Source organism: Leptodactylus fuscus, chromosome 3 (genome assembly GCF_031893055.1).
Source record: "Leptodactylus fuscus isolate aLepFus1 chromosome 3, aLepFus1.hap2, whole genome shotgun sequence".
NCBI lineage: Eukaryota > Metazoa > Chordata > Amphibia > Anura > Leptodactylidae > Leptodactylus > Leptodactylus fuscus.
In genome coordinates, this window is record NC_134267.1 from 190676086 (window position 1) to 190697690 (window position 21605).

The 21605-nt window shown below is 41.4% G+C and overlaps 1 protein-coding gene across 1 annotated transcript; it reads right to left on the minus strand.

Moving 5' to 3' along the window:
• Positions 1 to 289: 289 nt before the first annotated feature.
• Positions 290 to 20815, minus strand: AIRE (autoimmune regulator). The gene is made up of 13 exons (XM_075266749.1): positions 20666 to 20815; positions 17702 to 17876; positions 16735 to 16872; positions 15679 to 15759; positions 14714 to 14809; positions 13115 to 13212; positions 12690 to 12740; positions 9178 to 9293; positions 7049 to 7139; positions 5960 to 6033; positions 5040 to 5550; positions 4567 to 4635; positions 290 to 349 (listed from the first exon to the last, which is right to left on the minus strand). Exons 1-13 carry the CDS (start codon positions 20813 to 20815, stop codon positions 290 to 292), a joined length of 1710 nt encoding a protein of 569 aa, XP_075122850.1.
• Between the last annotated feature and the right edge of the window lie 790 nt (positions 20816 to 21605).

Genomic DNA, 21605 nt, shown 5'->3' on the forward strand with positions numbered 1-21605 from the left:
TCATACATATGGTATCTTTTGAGGCAGGCCACAATATGAAATCAGAGGCATATGATAATACAGTATAGGATCCACCAATTGCAGATGTTCGGGGAGAGAAATGTCGGATTGTTGGATCTCAGCATGCCTGAACCTTTTGTTCTCGAAGAAGGAAAGCAACAAACTGATTTTCTCGACATGTTGGTTTCAGACCTGAAGTATTTTATTTGAATTGGTACTTTATTCAACATGGAGTTACATAAACAAGACTTGTAAGAGACTGTTGTGATCGGAGACGGGGGCTGTCAAATTACGTCAATGGACGAGTCATATTCTGGAAAGCCCACTGTAAGAAGCAATCAAATGAACTCTGTCAGAGAAGAGAAATGAGGACATGAAGGCATGAACACACCAACAAACACCAAAAATGCTCATCTATAAAGAGTCCTAGAGTCAGTCATTGATGTTTAGCTTCCACTGAAGTCAATGAAGTACCAGCTCCTGGCTACTATAACAGACAGTGGAGCCAACTGCTTCTGGTCCTATGTTGTGTATAGTACCACGGTGTCAGAAGTAGTCCTGCAAGACCTAAATCCTGTACAATCCCTTTAAGAAAATCATATTAAATGTGAGACATGTTCATCTTACCTGGGCAATGTGTGTATACTGATCTGTTGTCGTGGCTTGGGGGTTCCCCCCTCGGCCGCTTTTTTTTTGTATGCCCTTGTACTTTGCCTATTATTTTGCCTGTTGATTTGTGTTTGTATTTTACAAATTTGAAAAATCTTCAATAAAATCAGTTTATACATAAATGTGAGACATACAGAAAGACAGAGGCATCCAGGCCTTAAGGGATTGTCAAGAGCTGTATGTTAAAGCATACCTCCAATTATAAAACTTTTCATAAATTAATAGTACAGCTAAATATAAGAATATTTGTAATATATCTTATTAAAGACCCTACTTATCTCTAATAGCATAATATCTGTATCCAGCCTCACACACAGAAGTCTATGGAGAAGGGAGGAGAGGCTACTGCCAGCTATTGATTACTTTTTTGCCTCACTCTGTACAGTGGTAGAGGATCATCTCGCTAGATATAGCAAAAGGCTACTAGCTATGGTAAGTGAGTGTATTCATCAGCAGCATCCTCCTTCCCTTCTTCATAGAATTCTATTTTAGAATTAATTAAGCTTTATAAATGAAAAACATTTTTCTTTCATTGAATTTACCAAATTATTACAAAGTTTCTTATAGTTACCTGCACTATTCATTAATGAAAATTTGTTTTACAATTGGATGCACGCTTTAAAGGTAGCCTCTATGACCTTGCTAACAGCACTAGATAGGAGACATGACACCCTGTTTGAACATACCTATGTGGAGGGTTTTAGAAGCAGTATGACTGAAGAAGGAGAACATATAATCCAACATATACTACAATGACAAGTGCTAGCTGGGTCTTCTGTAATAACTGAAATAGCATTGGCTCCTGCATTGAGCTGCTCCACAGATCTCCTGGGTGGTTGCTACAACCATCACTCAGAGGGGAAGATTGAAGCAGCTTAAAGGGGCTATCAGCAAAATTATGCTGTATGAGCCCCACATATGCGTGAATAGCCTTTAAAAAGGCTATTCAGGCACCGCTAATCTTATTTTAAACCCCGCTCCCGTTTTAAAATAAAACTATAAAAACATATATGTAAATCATAACTGAACGTGCAAGGTGGGCAGTCGTGCACAATCCGACGTCATCTTCTGGCACGTCTACCTCTTCTTTCTTCTTGCAGCGATGCCCTCTGGTCCCGGCTCTTCCGCGGCTTCATCCTCGTCTTCTTCCGGCTGGATTGCTTGAAATTTCGTGCCTGTGTAGTAGCGCTTTACATATACCGTATGTTTTTATAGTTTTATTTTAAAACGGGTTTAAAATAAGATTAGCGCTGCCTGAATAGCTTTTTTAAAGGCTATTCACACATATGTGGAGCTCATATGGCATAATTTTGCTGATAGTGCCCCTTTAATGCAGGGAGCAGAGGGCGTTAAGGATTGCTTGGTAGCATGTACCGTAGTGGTGTGCACTGGATTAAAAGTTCTCTTCCTACATAGATATGGTATAGATACTTCTTCTTAAATAATACCTTACTCTAGATTCGAAATTGCGCCCGGTATCTGTCCTTTTGCAAGTTGTTTAAAAAAAAAAAACGGTTTGGTACAAAAAGGATTCCAAACAGTTACACAGCGGATACCCAAATCTGTCTTTTCAGGGCCCCTTCACACGGAGTTTACGCTCCGCTTATTCAGACACGTATACACGAGCGCTTCAAAACACTTCCCAATCACTTCAATGGGAGCGCGCGTAAAGCCGTGAAGGGGCCCTTAGACAATGGGTGTCTGTTCAAAATAACTGACCATTTGTGTCCATTTTTGATCAATCCATTTTTTCCCCCTTCATCATAGTGAGCATAATCAAAAACGGATTGCAAAGTGGACACAAATGGATTAGTATTCGCTTGCAGTCCACTTTCCATAGACCTCAATGTAAAAAAACAAACAAACAAAAACAAACTGATTTTGCAAGTCCGACTTTTTTCTCTGTCCAAAAGAGCGGATACCAGACGGAAATGCTCCAAGCGCAGACCTGTAGATGTTTTTTACAACCCATTGAAATCTGCTTTTGAGGATTTTGAGACCATTTCAAAAACTGATTTCGCAAGGTGAGCCAAGATTTGCTGACGCGTTTTGAGGCAGAGCCTCTTCGCTGTGACTAAGAGGCTCTGCCTCGAAATGCGTCAGCGGTTCGGTATGTTGCGTTAGTGTTTTTGTATCAGTATGTTTTTGCCTTTTTATGTCTTTGCTCGATGTTTTGAATATTAATTCATTTATACAATTTTTCAATTAAAAGTTAAATTTTAACTATTTGGATTGCTGGATACTTCCTGTTGTTGCTATCAGTATCGTCAGTCCCTTCCCGGGGGACAGTATCCGTGCACCATTAAACAAGCAATAGGCTGTGGACTCTCTGTTTTGGTCCAGAGCCAAGATTTGAACCCGGCCTTTTGCCATACTGTATAAAACTTTCTCTTAGGCCAAGGCTGAGTTCAGACGGGGTTTTTTGGTCAGAATTTGGAAGCATAATCTGCCTCAAAATCCTGACCAAGAAAAAAAGCTCCCTTTGAAATCAATGGGAGCCGGTAATTTCTTTTTTTCCACGAGCGGTCTGTTCCGGCTCCCAGGAAAAGACATGCTCATTCTTCAGGCAGATGGTGTGACCGATTCAGCCGTGGACATCCGCCTGAACACCCCCTCCCCCCCCCCCCCGACTAGGCCCATTCATTTGGACCTAATATGGAGCGGAGTGCCACAACTGGATGTCGGTGCACTGCAGTCACAGCTACCGTTTTTTTGGTCCAGAATCTGAGACGGCCTCTGCCTGAAATTCCGGACCAAAAAACTCTGCCTGAACTCAGCCTAAGGCCCCATGTAAAATGCAGTGTTTTTTCTGCAATGTTTTTCAGTGAGTATTTGCTGCATTTTCTCTTCCCCTATTAAATCTATAGAGAAAACACTTGTGATTCCGAAGATAAAACTAACATTCTTCTATTTTAAAGTTTTTGAAAAAGTCATTCTTCTGCAGCTCCCCCCCCCCCCCCCGCAATATATTAAATGAAATCTGATTCACTTTCCTGGTATTGTAAACGGTGGCGTTTTCTTATGCTGCATTTGCACAGCAGCCAAATGTGTTTCTACAACATGGGGCCTCCCTAAGGCTAGACTGAACCACACAATGCCAGATTCTTTCCAATATGTAGACCCAAATACAGAGTAAGTTCTTCTATATGCTGAGGCCCTGTCCAGATGTGGCTATGAAGTAAACTTTTGTCCTATTCATACCATACACAGTGGTCAAATCTACACTATATGGGATATCTCCCTATTTAGGCATCTATGACTTGTTCAGGGACCTAGCGTGATAAAAAACACTGTGATACTTTATTATCGTTGTAAAAACAAAATGTGCGTTGGGGCCATGTGCTCTGCCTTGTGCTGCATTAGATCCCGCTGTTTGTGCATGTCAGTGTGTTGTACTGTACTGATGCATGTTTGCTATGTACTTGGAGAGGTTTATGCACATAGGGATGAATTTATCATATGCAGAATATTTGCTGGAGGCAGCACTGTCATCCATTTTTACCATCTTTCCATAGGTGTAGAGATTATACTGTAGTAAGATTGCACAAAAAATTTGCAAAATGTTAAAAAGTTGGGGTAAATAAATGTATCTAAATCCTGGCCAATAGCAACACACGCAGACATTTTTCACTCCCCTATTGCAAACTGATGTGCATGGTGCGGTGCCTGTAGGAGATCAGCACTGCCGCTCTATTGCTGCTGGACATCAGGAGAGTCATGGCAAAGATGGTGAAGGAGAGATACAGCAGCGCAAGGGAGATTACAAGTGGAATTTTTCTCCTTATGATGATCGTCATCATTCAAGATAGCGGTAGGAATCTTCCCAGTTCTGTATGTCCCTGGTCCTATGATATAGAAGTACTGAGAAATGCAGTAACGCAACATTGTGATCTTTACCTCAGCAATAAGGCATTCCAGTTCATGTCGGCTCAATGTCAGGTTGCTGCCAATATTTTCAGGCACACCCTGAGAATAAATTAAAAACCAATAAAAGTATTAAATATTATAGAGAAATCAATACATAACTGAACTGATAAAAGTAAGGCTAGGTTCACATCTGCGCTTGCTCACCGTTCAGGGATTCCGTCCCCCGTTGCGCTTGAAAAATGCGGAGAGAAAAGTCCAGCAAGCAGGACCTCTCTCTCCACATTTCTCTGGCCAAAACTGGAAAACCAGGACATTAGAGTCTATGGGGTCCACGGGTTTCTGCAGGTAACCACTTTTTAAACATTGGGATTCCGTTTTTCGGGTCCCCAAGCAGACCTGAAAAACGATAACCCAAGCAACAAACAACAGCATCTTCCTACCATAGGTACCAACTATGTCACTAGGGAGACATGCCATCAGAATTCATCCAATACGGTACTCACCTTAGCCTCAGTCACTTCTGTTTGCAATAATCCAGAGCCTGGTATCATATCTCCTCGAGCTGGTGCAAATGGAGGGCATGGTTCTGGTCTAGGCACTGGAGGAGGAGGCCTCTCACATTGATGTGCACCACTGACCCCAGGACAGGCTTCTTGTGGGAGGTTGCCCTCAGCCTGGTGTAACTGGGACTGAACATTATTTGGAGGAGGAATCTGAGGAGCTGTGACATTGTAGCTTTGGATATGGGACGGGTGTGCATGAGTGTGAGATTTTTGCGAGCTCCTAACTTGGAGACCAAGAGGAAGCTGTGTGCAAATCTGCTGCAGAGGGGTTTTAGAGGGGCATGGATGTGATAGTAAAAGAGGGCCGTTCTGAGGTTTTGGAAGGAGCTGATGTGAGCTCTGTGACTGTAGCTGGGAGCAGGTTTGGGGAGTGGGGCACACATTAGGTTGGAGGGGTTGTTGGTTGGATATGTGGTGCTGATCAGAGCAGAGCTTGGGGTTCTGTATTACACTGTAAGGAAAAAAAGAGCATTGACAGCATAATATGGTCAGTAGAAAGTGAGATTTAAGCCTACATGCACACAACTGTATGTTTTGGTATGTGTTCTATAAACATATATATATATATATATATTTATTAGAAAAAATACAAACAGCATATGGATCCATTCATTTCTATGGCCCCATATACTTGATCGTGACCTGCCCTCTGCGGCCTGACTGTTCATTGGCATAATCAGATTTATAACATTATCTCTGCAACAGAGGCCTAAATAGGAAAATGAAAAGCCATTGCATTCACGTGATCCTAATCTATCCAACTGTGTATTTATCTGTATGTGCTCATCCCTGGTGACAGGCTCCCTTAGATATGTTCATTGGAAAATCCCTTTAAGCACATTGCACTTACTAGACATTACCTGCATGACCCACCATTCTCTGGGAGAACGTGAGCGTCTTCACTGCTTTCCATAGCAGAATTCTCTGTAGACTCCTGTGTAGACAGAACCAAAGTGATAAATTTGCTTAATTTTACAGAATCGGTTTCATAGAGAGAGCTATGGTATAGTTATGGATAAATGACAACACTGATGTATAATGCCAGCACCTGCACAATTCTCTACTGGGTGCAAAAAATTCAGTGGTAACCGATATTAGCTACAAAAATCCATATGATTCCCCTACCGTGTCCGAATTCACTAATAGTTTCATCAGTTGTAGAAGTTTTCCTGTGTGAACTGTAACACCGGAGCTAATTCCAGAGGTAGAGAACTACTACAGCAAATTCCATATTCCTGTATGGGGCGGGACATGTGACATATTTTCCAATTTGGGGCATCATGTTGGATCTGACAATGTTCACCTCATTATTGATCTTGGAAATGCCTCTGTGATTTACAACAAGGAAGTATTTTGGTGTAGAGTTTCAAGTATTTTTTCATTTCAAATTTTCCCACGTAATTGACTCAAATCTGCCCTCCCATGATTTCAGCGGGAGTCAGTGTCTAGCTGGTAAAAAAAAAAAATCATCCTGCCCAAACATAGGAAGCTGTCAGCACCAATCAGCAGCAATCTAAATTACAATATTTCAGATAGAAAATATGAAAATCCACCAACAAAATCTGCTTTAGGCTAAGGCCCCACGGTTCTTTCTGCAGCGCTTTCAACAGAAAGTTCCCGGAGTTTTCCTCTGCAGACTTTCTGTTACAATTATATCCATTGGAAAGTCACCGGCGTTTCCGTAGATATAATTGACATGCTGCGATTTGCAGAGCCGCAACGGCTTTGCAAATGGCAGCATGTCCGCACTGTGTTTTTTTTCAGCAAAGTGAGCATGGGATTCGCATGAATCCCATCCCCTTTGCTTGCACTGTAAAACGCCGTGATTTTTCCTGCAGCGTTTCCGCTGTGGGCAAATCATGGCATTTATGTCCCATGGGGCCCTGGCCTTAAAAACAGACAGACTTTGGACTTTTCCCCCTGTGTGAGCATAATCATACAACACTTACAGTCATTATGGCATCATCCTTATCACTGTGGTCCTTATGTTCAGCTGTTGGTGAGACATCTTTCCTGCAAGATTCACATCTCCATGTTCCACTATAGACACCGCCGAAAGGAAAAGATAAGATACATCATCATGATCACCAGAGTAACCAAGGAGGACCGGCAGATCCAAGTTCATGCCATTGAATCTTATTCAGTGTAAGATCTGCAGCATTCTAATCTACTGTACATTGCTCTTCACAGTTTTCAAGATCTCTTCTTACTTCGTTATGGTGCACTCAGATAGTCAGGTTGGGTGAAGTTACAAGGTTTTGAAGCAGTTTTTGTTGCAATTTTTAATTTTACAGGTAAAAGGTTAAATAAATATGTTTCACATGTAAAGTACAAAAAAATCTGTACCATGCTCTTTTTTTCAGCTCCAAAGCAGAGCATGCTGGGAAATAGCCGTATGTTTTCCAACTTAGCATTATATTGGTGGAACCTACACAGCAATGCCAGTTCTTATAGAAACTATCATCTACTGTAGTTCTGCCTATTAGGCTAAGGTCTCATGTAACAAAACGCTGCACAATAATTCGAGTTGTTGCTACGTTAGGACTAGTACTCCGCGCAGCTAGCCGCAATGGCTTGCTGATTCAGTGCATCGGCATTCGGTTGCGGCATCCCGCTCCTGATTAGGCCCGAATGAATGGGCCTAATCGGGAGGGAGTTTTGCACCGTGGGAAAAAAAGCGAGCGGCTCCCATTGAAATGAATGGGAGCCTTTTTTGCAGGCGGATTTTGAGGTGGAATCCGCGTCAAAATCTGCCTGCAAAAAACTCTTCGTGAACACATCCTTATTCTCAGCTTTTTTCCTTCTGCTATACAGTATATAGGGAAAACATCTTGTAATTCTGCTGTTAAAATTTTCAAAAATTGCAGCATTATTGAGAGTGTAGCTTCTCTGCAACTCTTTTTTTTGCAATGTGTGGATAAATAAAATCTCATTTACTTTGATGGTATTGTAAAATACAATTTTTTTTCCCGCTGCGATTCCACAGCAGCTAACAACATATGTGGGGCCCTGGTCCTAGATAGGACACAAGCAGCGCCATAAATTGAAGCGCCTGGGCACTAGTGTAAAATCTATACCATGATCCCTGCTTACAATATGCTACCCTGTTTCCCCGAAAATAAGACACACACCCCCTCACCTTCTGGATCACATACAACCGGCAGTCATGCCGGCACTCCGCTAATTGTTCCCCGCTTTGTTTGCCAATTGTTCCCCGCTCCAGCCGCTGCATAAAACATCCCCCGAAAATAAGAAAGGTCATATATTTCGTTAGATAATTAAAGGGGTTGTCCCATCACAAGGATCCTATCTATACTGCTTGTTAATGTGGATGTAAGACTTTTCCTAAATACATTGCTTCAGCAAAACTGCTTTGTTTGTCCACTATATTACTTTATTCAATTTTTTGTGGCCACAGCCCTGACCTTGCTGCTCCTGAGTCAAATGATGTATCTGCTGCTCTCAGGGGGGAGGGAGGGGCTAAGTGCAGGGGAGCGAGCCTGTGTATCTAGCTAATCCTGTGTCTACACCATGTGACCTAGGTCCTGCACTCAGATAGAGGAGAGGAGCTGCTTTCATTTCTTCTGTTCTCCCTGTTATCAGGCTAGCTAATTCAATTGTGTTCATTATGGCAGAGACAGGCAGTCTCTGTATGTAACACAGAATGGAGTTGCTGCTGCCTGTACTTCATAGTCCAACATGGGTGGGCGGAGCTACACACGAATTTGGGGGCGGAGCTAAACGGCAGGTTACCTGTGAAACCCCGCCCACCAAATGATGCAAGAAACCAGGAAGAAAGAAGATTTTACAAGAGTGAAGACTGCTGAGTATGTGAGGTGGGAATACCCCTTTAATTATAAGAACATGTCTTATTTTCGGGGAAACAGGGTAAGTAGAATACTGGTGTCTTTTAGTCTGTTCAGATACCGGGGCCCAGGTTCAACTACTGGCTCTATACCCTGTATAGCTTTGGCCCTAAATTCAAGAGGTAAGGTTCAAGTTTGGTGTTTGTTTCAGAACAGGGAAAAGACTGCAAAATTGATAGAAAAATACATAAACATAACTACAAATAACGTACCTTGGAATATAAGTGAGTGGAGGTACCAGGCATGATAAGTGAAATGACCGGGGGCAGCCATCACAGCACAATAACTCTCCACCATCGCGACACACCGAACACTCATCATCATTACTCTGGAAGAGAAATACACCCATATTATACACAAATGGCAAAAATTTGAGTGCATTCACATCAAGTTTAGCAGACACAAACAAATGCAAATAGATGGAATTTTGTTATCATCCATTTCTTTCTTTTTTTTTTTTGAGAATATAAAAATGTAGTATACCTTTGTTCCCTGCCAAAAAAACCAGACAGAAACAGATCCAATCTCTGAAAACGGATGCCCGTTTATTTGCATCCATTTTTGCACCCATTAAACAGATCTGCTAAGGGTAAGTTCACATGGGTTTTCTATAACCGGATTTTGATGCAGGAAGCCGCCTTAGAATCCAGCCCAAAAAACGCCTCCTGCGACCTGATGCCGGTGCAGTGCACCAGCATCCAGTTGTGGCATTCTGCTCCGGATTAGGCCCAAATGAATGGGCCTAGTCAGGAGGGAGTGTTGCACCGTGGATGCCCACAGCTGATTCAGCCACGGAATCCGCGGCAAGATAGGGCTGCTCGCTTCTTTTTTACGTGAGTGGGAAGAAACCATTCACGGAAAAAAAGAAGTGAATGGATCGCATTGAAGTCAATGGGAGGCGTTTTTTTGATTCCAAGTCAAAATCTGGTCCAAAAAAACCTGTGTGAACTTACCCTAAGCAGATATAAAAAGAACACTTGTACCTTAATTGGCAATATGTGACACACACTTAAAGGGGTTGGCCACTTTCAGACCAATTTTGAGAGACAAATGTTATGGTTTGTATAATAAAAGGTTGTACAATTTTCCAATATACTTTCTGTATCAATTCCTCTCGGTTTTCTAGATTTCGGCTTGCTGTCATTCATTCTGTTGCTTCTAGAAGATAAAACTCTGACCATGGTCATGTGATGTACGGTCCATGGTCATGTGATGAGCACACAGGTGCCGCTCGTTATAGTCACAGCACAGTAATCAGACATCTGCCTGGTAATCAGCTGTGCACCTGTGTGCTCATCACATGACCATGGACTGTAAATCACATGACCATGGTCAGAGTTTTATCTCCTAGAAGTAACAGAATGAATGACATCAGGCAGAGATCTAGAAAACTGTGAGGAATTGATACAGAAAGTATATTGGAAAATTGTATATCTTTATATTGTACAACAATAACATTTGTTTCTCAATATTGGTTGGAAAGTGGCCAAACCATTTAAATTGCAACTACTACAACAAAACCACCGCTGCAGCATACACTGAAATAGGAAAAAATCTATCACCCTTATTAAATATTGTATTTAGAAGCACTTAAATGGTAGCAATACACAATACACATGTAATTTCCCCTACCTGGTAGATACTAAAACATACAAATCTGTACAAAAGTAAATCCACAGGACAATGTACAGTAATGCCTTGGAGCAAGTTGTTAAACTAAACATCCCCAACTACATAAGCAGTCACATCTCCTTCCCTGGTCGGTCCATGACATGTTGTGATTGACTCTGGCCCATTATGCTTGCTTGCTCCTATACATTTGCTATGTACTTGGATGTTTAGTTTAAACCACCACACGCTATAATGTATGGTACACGCTACAGGGTATTACACTGTGCTGTGGTTTTACTTGGTATTAAAGGGGCTCTATCAGCAAAATTATTCTGATAGAGCCCCACATATGCGTGAATAGCCTTTAAAAAAGCTATTCAGGCACTGCTAAAGTTATATTAAACTACCCCCCCCCCCTGTTTTAAAATAAAACCCTAAAAAAGAATATGTTAATCCTATCTATCGTGCACGGTGGGCGGGCATTCAGGGTCCGACGTCATCTTCAGCCACGCCTCCTCTTCCAGCGATGTCCTCTGGTCCCATCTTCCTCCGGCGCTCGCAAACTGCCATTGATCAAAAATGGCGCGGGTGCATGCGCAGTAGCATGCTGCTACTACTACTACTGCTGCTACTGTGCATGCACCTGCGCCATTTTTTATCAATGGCAGTTCGCGAGCGCCGGAGGAAGACGGGACCCGAGGACATCGCTGGAAGAGGAGGCGTGGCTGAAGATGACATCGGACCCTGAATGCCCGCCCCCTGTGCACGATAGATAAGATTAACATATTCTTTTTTAGGGTTTTATTTTAAAATGGGGGGGGGGGTAGTTTAATATAACTTTAGCGGTGTCTGAATAGCCTTTTTAAAGGCTATTCACGCATATGTGGGACTCTATCAGCATGATTTTGCTGATTGGGCCCCTTTAATTTATATACTTTAGTATCTTCCAGATGGAGGACTATATGTGTATTGTTAACTCTTAAATGCTTTTATAAGGCTAAAGCCCCATGTAGCAGGCCGCAGTGAAAAGGGATGGCGGGAAAAAAACGCTGCCCTTTTCTCAGAACGGAAACCTCTTTGGGCTTTCTGCTTCCATTATACCTATAGGGAAACCACCAGCATTTCCATAGCTATAATTGACATGCTGCAATTTCTAAAACTGCAACGGTTTTGGAAACAGCAATGTTTCCGCTGCACGTATTTTTCTGCAATCAGTTTGCATGGACTGTAAAATGCTGTGGTTTTTGTAGCAGCATTTACAACACATGGGGCCCTGGTCTAAAACAGTTTTCCAGGATTTACATACTGTTGACATACTGTTAACCTATCCTTAGCATATGTCACCAGGGCCAACACCTGGGAAATGCCACTTATTAGCTGGGTGAAGAGGTCACAGTGTTTGGATGAGTGGCGGGGCCTCCACTGAATACCAAACACAACGCTTAGTGGTTGTGCTTGGTATTACAGCTCAACTTTTCAGACCCCAGAGTATAATGATTGGAGGGCTAGGTGAGGTGAGGGAACATAAAAAACACTGTTACTTACCTCTCCTACGCTCCTAGGGGCCTATTTGGTGACATCTCAGACGTCACATGGGCCAGGCCTGCTTCACTATGTGTTGGGACGCAAGCCCGGCTCCATCATTGAAGATGGCCAACATCAGTGGGGAGTGCGCCGGAGCCCAGGAGAGGCAAGTAATATTGTTTTTTATGTTTGTATCCTGCCCTGGTTCTCTGATCATGAAAGACCCCAGAGTATAATAATTGTGTATAAAAGTGTGTGAAGGAATGTGGTTTGTGCGTGCAGAGGAAGGGGGTGTTCGGTTGGGGTCAGGGGGGCGAAGATTTGACATGGGGCCCAGCCCTGCCATTCTTACTTACGGCACTGATATTGCTGCAGCATTTTCACCAATTGCAGAGGTTCGGGTTACCACTGCTGCCTGTATGTGTACTAGAGTGTTGGATGTATTGTAGCTGATGCAGCTCTACAACACAGTGGATACAGGTCAACACTTAGCACTACATTCTACTACTGAGCAGTGCAGAGGAGATATAAAGGAGATGTTTAGAAGAATTTCCTTATGTGACTCCAGTATGATAAAAGCCATACAGACCTGATGATGTGACAGCTCTGGAGCAGGGAGAGTTGTAACCACAATGCCAGTCTGAAAAGAAATTGCAAAAAGTATATGCTAATTTATTCTGCATTGTTTTCCTGTGCATGTATATACAAGGTATCTTAATATTCCTTTTACCTCCAGGTGTCCTATTGCATCACATGCTTCAAACAAAGTCATTTACCCACAATTTTGAAAAGATGCCAACAATTTTGTCCAGACCATTTTTTGAGAAATAAATATGTGTAACAAAATACATGTAATTGAAATAATTTTCTGGGAGAAATATTTCATTTTCTGAATAAATTTCATGGGTGCCAACATTTACAGTCGTGACTGTATATATATATATCTTTTTACTTGTCTTTCTCAATGGTTACATATGTGTCGGTTTAGTGTACTTACAGGTTCTGTATACTCACATGACTGTTTGATAACTTTGGACGCAGCGTCAATTTCAGAGGCTGATTTTGGTTTCGCTCTGTGTTTTCCAGGTCTGTTTCCTTATGTTTGGATTTATCTGTAAAATATATTTTATAATTTTGTATAAGACTAACAACCGCACTAATCCTATCCTACTAATACTAATATTATAAATGTGAAAGTTTGGATGTTTGTGTGTTTGGATGTTTGTGTGTTTGTTCCTCAATCACGCAAAAACGGCTGAACGGATTTGAATGAAATTTGGCACACAGATAGATTGTAATCTCGATTAAAATGTAGGCTACTTTTTATCCCAGTAAATGACATGGCTTCATGACTGTTATGAATTTATGTTCACATACTATATAACACTGCTCCTGTAGCAGCCTTATCTCAGCCAGGACTGTTATCACTCTGTGTAAACACACACTAACCCTCAGTGTGTAGATACATTTGCATATTATCTGATTTGCTCCAGTGCTGACAAAAGAACATGGGCAAACACCTTAAATCCAAATTGGCAGTTTGCCAATTTTAAACATGGAAAAAGAAAATCTAATTCGTCGCAAACAACAAGAGCTATGAAGGAAGCCAGAAGTCACACAGTTCTCCTGAAGCGCAGCTGAGGGGGATCATCAACTCCAACAATACACTCATTATATGGCATCCCAGCGAGCTGCTGACATGCCAGAACAATCACGGTCATAGTGCGAGGAACAAGTTCAGCAGCAGGACATCTTGAGAGCTGCCGAACTGCCAAAGCAGGCAAACCATCTATGGCAGCAATTTGCTCAATATAAGCAGATCATCGATGCCAACAACCTGCAGACGAAGTCGCGGGCAGAGGCTAGTCTTTTATATGCCTATTATACTATTCAAATCAATGTAGTATAAGATAATAAAGGACAAATTAGCCAATATCACATATTGTGCACATATTATTGCATGAGAAAATGGAAAGTTAATAGTTTAGAGCAGAAAAATATATCTATAATTTTATTATTTATTGGTCAAAAAATGATGTACGAGTCAGAAGAACTGATAGAGAGCTCTAAATCTTCTTCTTTCCTGACTGAGGCACGTTGTATTTGCTTCAGTCACGACTAGAGGGAACTCCTTACATAACATTTGATGAAAGATATATAAAATCCTATAATAAACAATTTTTTTTATCATTTAAAGTGCAACTAAAATTTCAAAAACTTTTGATTTTGCTGGTAATATCTGTGTCATTAAAAATTTTTGTTAAATACACATTTTGGCTCTTTTCTATAAAATCCTATATTTTTATGCTTTCCTTTCCTTCTATTGAGAGCGTCTCACTGTTTATAATGGACGGTCACTTCAAACAGTTATAGCATGCACAATATAACATGTAGATACTTGCATCTAGTGTTGTATGAAACAGGAGATTTATCAGTTGAAAGCAATGTCCTTGTTGCTCCAATGTTACTCCTTCTTCTCAGCAGCAGAGGCACCAGTTCACAAGGGGCTGGTTCCCTTTAACATTTCATGGATCTACTTCATTAATCCTTTTTATTTTTGCCACAATAGAAAAACAAAAAAAATCAGGTGCGTAGAAAAATGGCTACCCATACCTGCGTTACTCTTCTTATCTGACGTCACTGGTTTGCTTAGGGTGAAGACTGCAGCTTTCCCTTCTGCATCACCAATAGAAGTTGATTTTTGTGGAGCTTCCAATATTATGAAACAAAACCAAAGTACAAGATAGTCATGGTCAACAGTAACAAAGCATTGTGGGAAATAACCTCCGACCTCGATCCCGCCTAAAAAGATCGGATCGGAATTCTGATGGCGATCGTGAAATTTACTCAAACGCCGATCGGAATCCAATCTTTTCCGATCCCGATCGCTCAACCCTACACACAAGTGATGAAACAACCATTTTATTTAATAAATGATATTACAAAACCTGTTATCGTCACAAGTACTATTTATGAGAAGTTTAGTTATGCTTTAAGGCCTACTACTCTCCCCTACGGCCACTTTCCCTTGTAGATTGTAACCTCTCAGGACTAGGGTCTTCTACCCTTTTGTACCAGTCTGTCACGTTTATTGTACTTGTTGTTATTCTTTCATGTTTATATAAAAAAATGAGGGTGAGGCAGGCAATGGTATAAAATACCGTACTAAATAAACAAGACTTAAATGTTAAATGCCTTCTACTCCAGTGCTGGGTACTGGTTTACTAGCGATGACATCACATTGACATCATGTGAGCACCAATCATTGGCGTATTATAATGTATCAGTGTTCTAGACTGGCAGTGGATCTGACAGGTAAGTAATGCTAGTTTGGTTATTTTATATCATTGACTTCTTTTCCCCTAATTTTTATGATTCTGAACAGTTTAATGGCACTCTCTTTAATGACATGTATAATAATAACATCCTCATTAATAGTAAGCTCTTCTGATCGGGGCCATCACTCCTATTGTTTGATGGCTCCGATTTTGTCTGTGCATATACGTTAGACACTGTAAAGTGGCGCAGTAGATGTTCAAGATTTATAAATAACAATTATTATTAGTGGAAGGACTTACAATGAACTTGTGGCATTTGTGAGGATGAGAGTTTTTCCATTTTTTCTGATTTACGGGGTGGCTTTGTTTTGGCTGGAGAACCTGTTGTAGCAAAATATTAACAATTATTAAGAGCAATAAATAATAATGTATACATACACACTGCAGGATAAAGGCTTCAGGGTGCATTTACACATATGATTGGTTTATGGCCTGAGTTGGCAATGCATAAAATCACAGACCGAAACAATTTTACATGTGGTCTTGATCTTTTGCTCATCAAGTAAAACAATATTGTTCAAGCTTTTTTACATTGCTTTCCAGCACACCAAATGGTGCCATAAGACTAGCAACACACTGGGCAAAATCAATACGGGTTAGCAGCCACTACCCAATTTTGGCTAAGGCTCCATGTAGGGGGCTGTAGTAAAAAAGCACTGAAGTAAAATCCACGGAGGCATCATATCACGGTTTTCCCTGAAAATGAAAGGTTTTCTACTTCCATTATACCTATAGGGAAACCAGTGGCATTCCCCGAAGTATAATTGACATACTGCAATTTCCAAAACTGCAACAGTTTTGGAAATCGCAGCGTGTCCACTGTACAAATTTTTCCACAATGTATGTATGGGATTTACTAGAATACCATCCACTATGCAGGGACTGTAAAACGTTGCGGTTTTAATCCCGTGGGGCCTTTGGATGGTTTTTGCCAGCTCAATTTTGCACTGATAACACAGTTCAATGTCTCTAGAGAAATCTAACAAAATTTTCACTATGTGGCCTTATACTAGCTGTGCCATGTAGGCAATTACTGGGCAGTAAACCTGTAGTGTCGCAATACAGTTTATGGTCACTTTGGTTTCTAAAGGTTAAAGCAATTGAAAGATAATAAGATTTGATACATCTGAACAAGCAGAACAAAACCATATAGTAAAACAGGTCAAGATGATAAATGATTATTTATACATTCTGATCTCTATATAGAAACCCAATAATATGCATTGTAAGTGGTTGCATAAAGAATGATTTTATAGAGTAAGTATGCAAATTTGTGTGACATTGTTGTCATCTTACCAGAGCCAAAAAGTTGTCCTATGTCTCCCGAGTCCTTATCTGTTCCAGCTTTTCGTTTTGTCTGCAGTTTTTTATGGTCAGAGTATTTGGTGGCAGAAGTAGAGCGCCGAGCTTTGCGATGGGACAAGCTTTCTGATGCTAAAGAAGAAAAAACAACCTAAGCCTAAGTTTACACGTTGTGGATTACAGTATAAAAAGCCAATACATAGAATCACGTACATATACATACACACAACACAACTTTTGGAGATGCCAACTGTCCTATATGAATTAGCTATTCTCTGGAGGCCACACATGAGGGCTACTTGTGCCCCGCAACATACTTGCCAACTCCCTAAAAATACCTTGTTTCTGATACAAAAATTCACCAACTGTGGTGCACTGTTTTACATTTTCATCTCGCCCCTTCCATACAAACTCTTCCCCCTTTTTATTAAGCTCGTCCATCTGTTGTACAAGACGCACAAATGTCACAGTGTCTAAGACTAAGGCCGGGTTCACACGGAGTATTTTGGTTCGTAATGTGGAACGTAGACGCCGCGGGAGCTTTTGCGGGCCGTATACGCGGCGCTATTTTGCGGCCTTGATTTTGCGTATACGGCCCGCAAAAGCTCCCGCGGCGTCTACGTTCCACATTACGAACCAAAATACAACGTGTGAACCCGGCCTAAGGCTCCATGTATCCACCTATTATACCTATATGGAAAATGCCAGCATTTCCATACGTATAATTGACATGTTGTGATTGTTAAAAAGCAACAGTCGTCTTCCCTGGTGGCTTCGGCCTGCTTTGTTTTGTTTGTATTTTTTTTTTGTACTATTGGTCCGTTTCTGACCTTGTTGTATTAATATAAAACTGAAATAAAAATTTTGAATAAAAAAAAAAAAAACATGGGGCCCCTGCCTAGCACAGTTCATAAATGCATGTATGATAGTTTCAATAGTAAATCTGCTCCAGTGTATTTACCAGTCTGAAGGGCTTTGTGAATCCCTGATAAGCGAGGGTAACTCTTTAAAATATACTCTGTGGACAGAAGAGACCATAATCCGCGGATATAGTGCATATCACGAGTGAGAAGCCAAGTGAGAAGACCGTGAGAAGCTTTCTGTGCTCCTATTCCTTCACTAGCACGCTGAGTCTCCTGTGGGAACATTACAAGCCCTGTTATATGTCTTATCTTTACAGCCCTTATAAGGGTAAATTCACATGGGGTTTTTTCGGATCAGAACCTGAGGTGGAGGCTGCCTCAAGTTCTGATCCAAAAACCGGGTAGCCACGACTGAAAGCCGATGCACTGCACCGTCATCCAGCAGAGCACTCTATACCAGATTAGTCCCAAAGAATGGGCCTAGTCTGGAGGAGGGTGTGTCTGCAGGCCAAATTGCGAGCCGACTCGGCCTGAAGAATGAGCATCTCGCTTCTTTTTTCCGAGAGCCGGAAGAAACGGCTCCCAGAAAAAAGACCTGAGCAGCTCCAATTGATTTCAATGGGAACCATCTTTTTGGTCAGGGTTTTGAGGTGGATACGGCCACAAAACGTTGACCAAAAATCTTCTTGTGAACTTATCCTTGGTCATAACAATTTTGCTACAAATGATTAAGGGTATTTACATCCTTACAGTTAGTGTTTGGCTGGGACTCCTTGGCTACACCCTCTATCTTTATGTGCAACATCTTTGTTAGGCTGTATTCACACAGAGTAATGCCAGGCGTTTTTTGTGTGTTTTTTGCACATAGCGCCGCGTTAACGTCGTTAACGCTGGTCAACGCCACCGCAAAATAGCGCGGCGTCAACGCGGCGCTATGTGCAAAAAGCACACAAAAAACGCCTGGCGTTACTCTGTGTGAATACAGCCTTAGGCTGAAGCCCCACGTTGCAGCTTTTTTTGTTGCAGATTTTGTTGCATTTTTTTGAGCCAAAGCCAGGAGTGGATTGAACAGCAGATAGAAGTATATATTTCCCATTCCTTTTGTAGCTACTCCTAGGTTTGGCTCAAAAAAACTGTTCTGTCCCCACATGAAGGCGATTAAATGTGTAACTAATAGTGGCCGTGTGACTCTCCTACCTTCGTATCCAAGCAGTGGAGCAGACCGGACCAGCAGGAGCTCAGGATAGATGGATTCAAACATAGACATGATGATATGATGAACCAACGTGGTTTTATTTGACCCAAGAACATCGACAAGCGATAACACGATACTATAATAGCCTTGGTAGTAGTGTTATTAAATGCAGTCCTTTTAGTGTCTTTCCTGAGGCTAACTGCTGGTCAAAAACTGATGCCTTCACAAGCCCAAGTATAAGCAAGTCCTGTCACACAGCTATGAAAAACTAAAATGGCTGCAGGCAGTGACATGGACCAGGGCTTTGCCTAAAACCACGCCCAGAGAGAAAAAACTTTATTAACAACAACAAGGGCGTGCAGCATGCAATTTCTGGCCAGGAGATGGCTTCAACAACAATGCATAGAAATAACATGAAAGGGAAATAGTAATACAGGACATTTAACTAAAAAAATACGAGGAGAACAGCACAAAAACCACAGCAAAATCTGCAACAAAGGAAGCTGCGTTTCCACAACATGGGGCCTCAGCCTTAGGCCCGATTCACATCCGCGTTCAGTATTCCATTTGGGGAGTCTGCTTGGGGACCCCCTGAACGGAATACCGAACGCATTAAAATGCAGTTAGCAAAGAAACCACATGAACTCCATAGACTATAATGGGGTCTGTGTTACTTGCAGTACTTTTCTCTCTCCATAATTCATATAGATACCATGTGGAAAACACTCGAACCCCATTATAGTCTATGGGGTCTGTGTGGTTTCTTTGCTAACAGCTTTTTAATGCGTTTAGTCCCCAAGCAGACTCCCCAAACGGAACACCAAACGCAGATATCAACTGGGCCTTAGTTTCATCACACATACAAGACTTATTATCCCTAATGTCTAATAGGTCAATTATCAATAAACCTACATATATCTTCTCTCAGGCTTCATTGGATGCCGCATGTACATAGATTTTCATTCCGATGCCTGTAGGGCTGTACATAGAGGCCTGTTCTTGGGAGTATCCATGTGGTTCCCTACAGGGCCTCCCATGTGAACAAGGCTTTAGGGTCCATTCACACGGAGTAAATGCGCGCTCCTTTTGGCAAAATACACATGTAAAAATAAGACTCCCATTGACTTCAATGACTCAAAAACAAAAAGGAACAGAGACTGAGCGACCCATAGTGTAGATAATTAAATATCAAAATTGGGGAAAGAAGTATTACTGATTCTCACCTTGATACGTTGTGAGATCAGTCACAACTCCTAGATAGGCATAGGGACCAGTGTTGGTAAAAAGTCCCTTCACGATGTGGGATACAGCTGCTACGTTCCTGACACCTCTTGGATGTAGAAAGAAATATTCTAAGGACCAATACACGGACAGGAATGTCGATGTATTCAAAGGAACTGCGCTTCCACCAAGACGGTATAGTATATATGGACTTTATTAATAAAATCTTCTGCACTACACGTTTTGGGCAATAGGAACGCCCTTCATCAGGTGCATAAATTCTCCACTGCATCCGACCCGACGGTGGAGCATTTATATACCTGATGAAGGGCGTTCCTATTGCCCGAAATGCGTAGTGCAGTACATTTTATTAATGAAGTCCACATTTACTATACCGTCTTGGCGGAAGCGCAGTTCCTTTGAATACATCGACATTCCTGTCCGTGTATTGGTCCTTTGAATATTGACTTCAATGACATTTTTTTTACACGCGTAAAAAAAACCTGTCAAAATACACGTGTAAAATATCATTGAAGTCAATGGGAGTCTTATTTTTACACGTGTATTCTTTACACGTGTATTTTGCCAAAATGAGCGCGTGTTTACTCCATGTGAATGGACCCTTACAATCAAGGTGGACACTCACCTGAAATCTGTCTTCAGATACGAGGTCTCTGTCCATCATACCATGTAACAGAGGGAAGAGGTCAGTAATAGCCACAGCAATTTCTGTGCGGTGCCATTTAAGGAGTGCTCTTAGATCTGTCCCAGTAGAAGGGGTATCTTGCTGAGACATCCTGCTGAAAACAGACAAGACTACCAAATGGTACAATATTATTATTAATTATTATTATTATTATTGTTTATTTATATAGCACCATTAATTCCATGGTGCTTTACATTTGGGGGTTACATACAATACACAAATTATACAGGTAGATATAATACTAACAATGACCGACTGGCACAGTGGGGCAATATAAATTATGGCCTCATGTACCCCACTAGTGTTTCCCAGCCTACTAGTCCCAGCAAAGTAGACAGGAGTTGTGGTCTTGTACCAGCTTGAAAGCTGCAGGTTGGAAATCATTGTCCTAGTACATAGGACAGCATGGCTCCAGCAGCAGCAACCTTATGCCCCACACATTCATGGTAGACGTCACGCTTGTTCTTACCTGTCCTGTGATTTTCGGTGCCCTTCTCATGTGTGGACAGGAGCTTCCTATATTATTCCTTTAATCTAAGTTAGAGGTAATTACCTAACCAATACCAAACAGAATCTGAGGTCCCCTCCTATTCTACAGAAAGTCACCTGGCATGATAAGGTTCATTGCCGAGACGCTGAAACTGAGAAAGGTCTATCAATCATGGCTATGGGTAATTGAAGAATGTGGTATTAGTCATTACTGGTAATAGCATGCCCCAAATCCATTTTAACAGTAACAGGACTTTGACTACAATATAAAGCTGGTTATAAAGAAGGGTTCCATGTGCTGAAGACCATACTCCCTCTAATCTGGCACCAGGCATCAGATATTAGATTATCAGAGTAAAAACCTCCAGCACAAGACTACAAGGTCATAACA

Excerpts from the sequence above, each read along its gene's own strand:
- AIRE (XM_075266749.1), bottom strand. The coding sequence starts at position 20,815 with ATGTCTCAGCAAGATACCCCTTCTACTGGGACAGATCTAAGAGCACTC. Across the intron at positions 17,877-20,665 it reads TATCTGAAGACAGATTTCAG|GAGACTCAGCGTGCTAGTGA; the intron begins GTGAGTGTCCAC and ends ATGTTCCCACAG. Across the intron at positions 13,213-14,713 it reads AGATAAGAAGAGTAACGCAG|ATAAATCCAAACATAAGGAA; the intron begins GTATGGGTAGCC and ends TATATTTTACAG.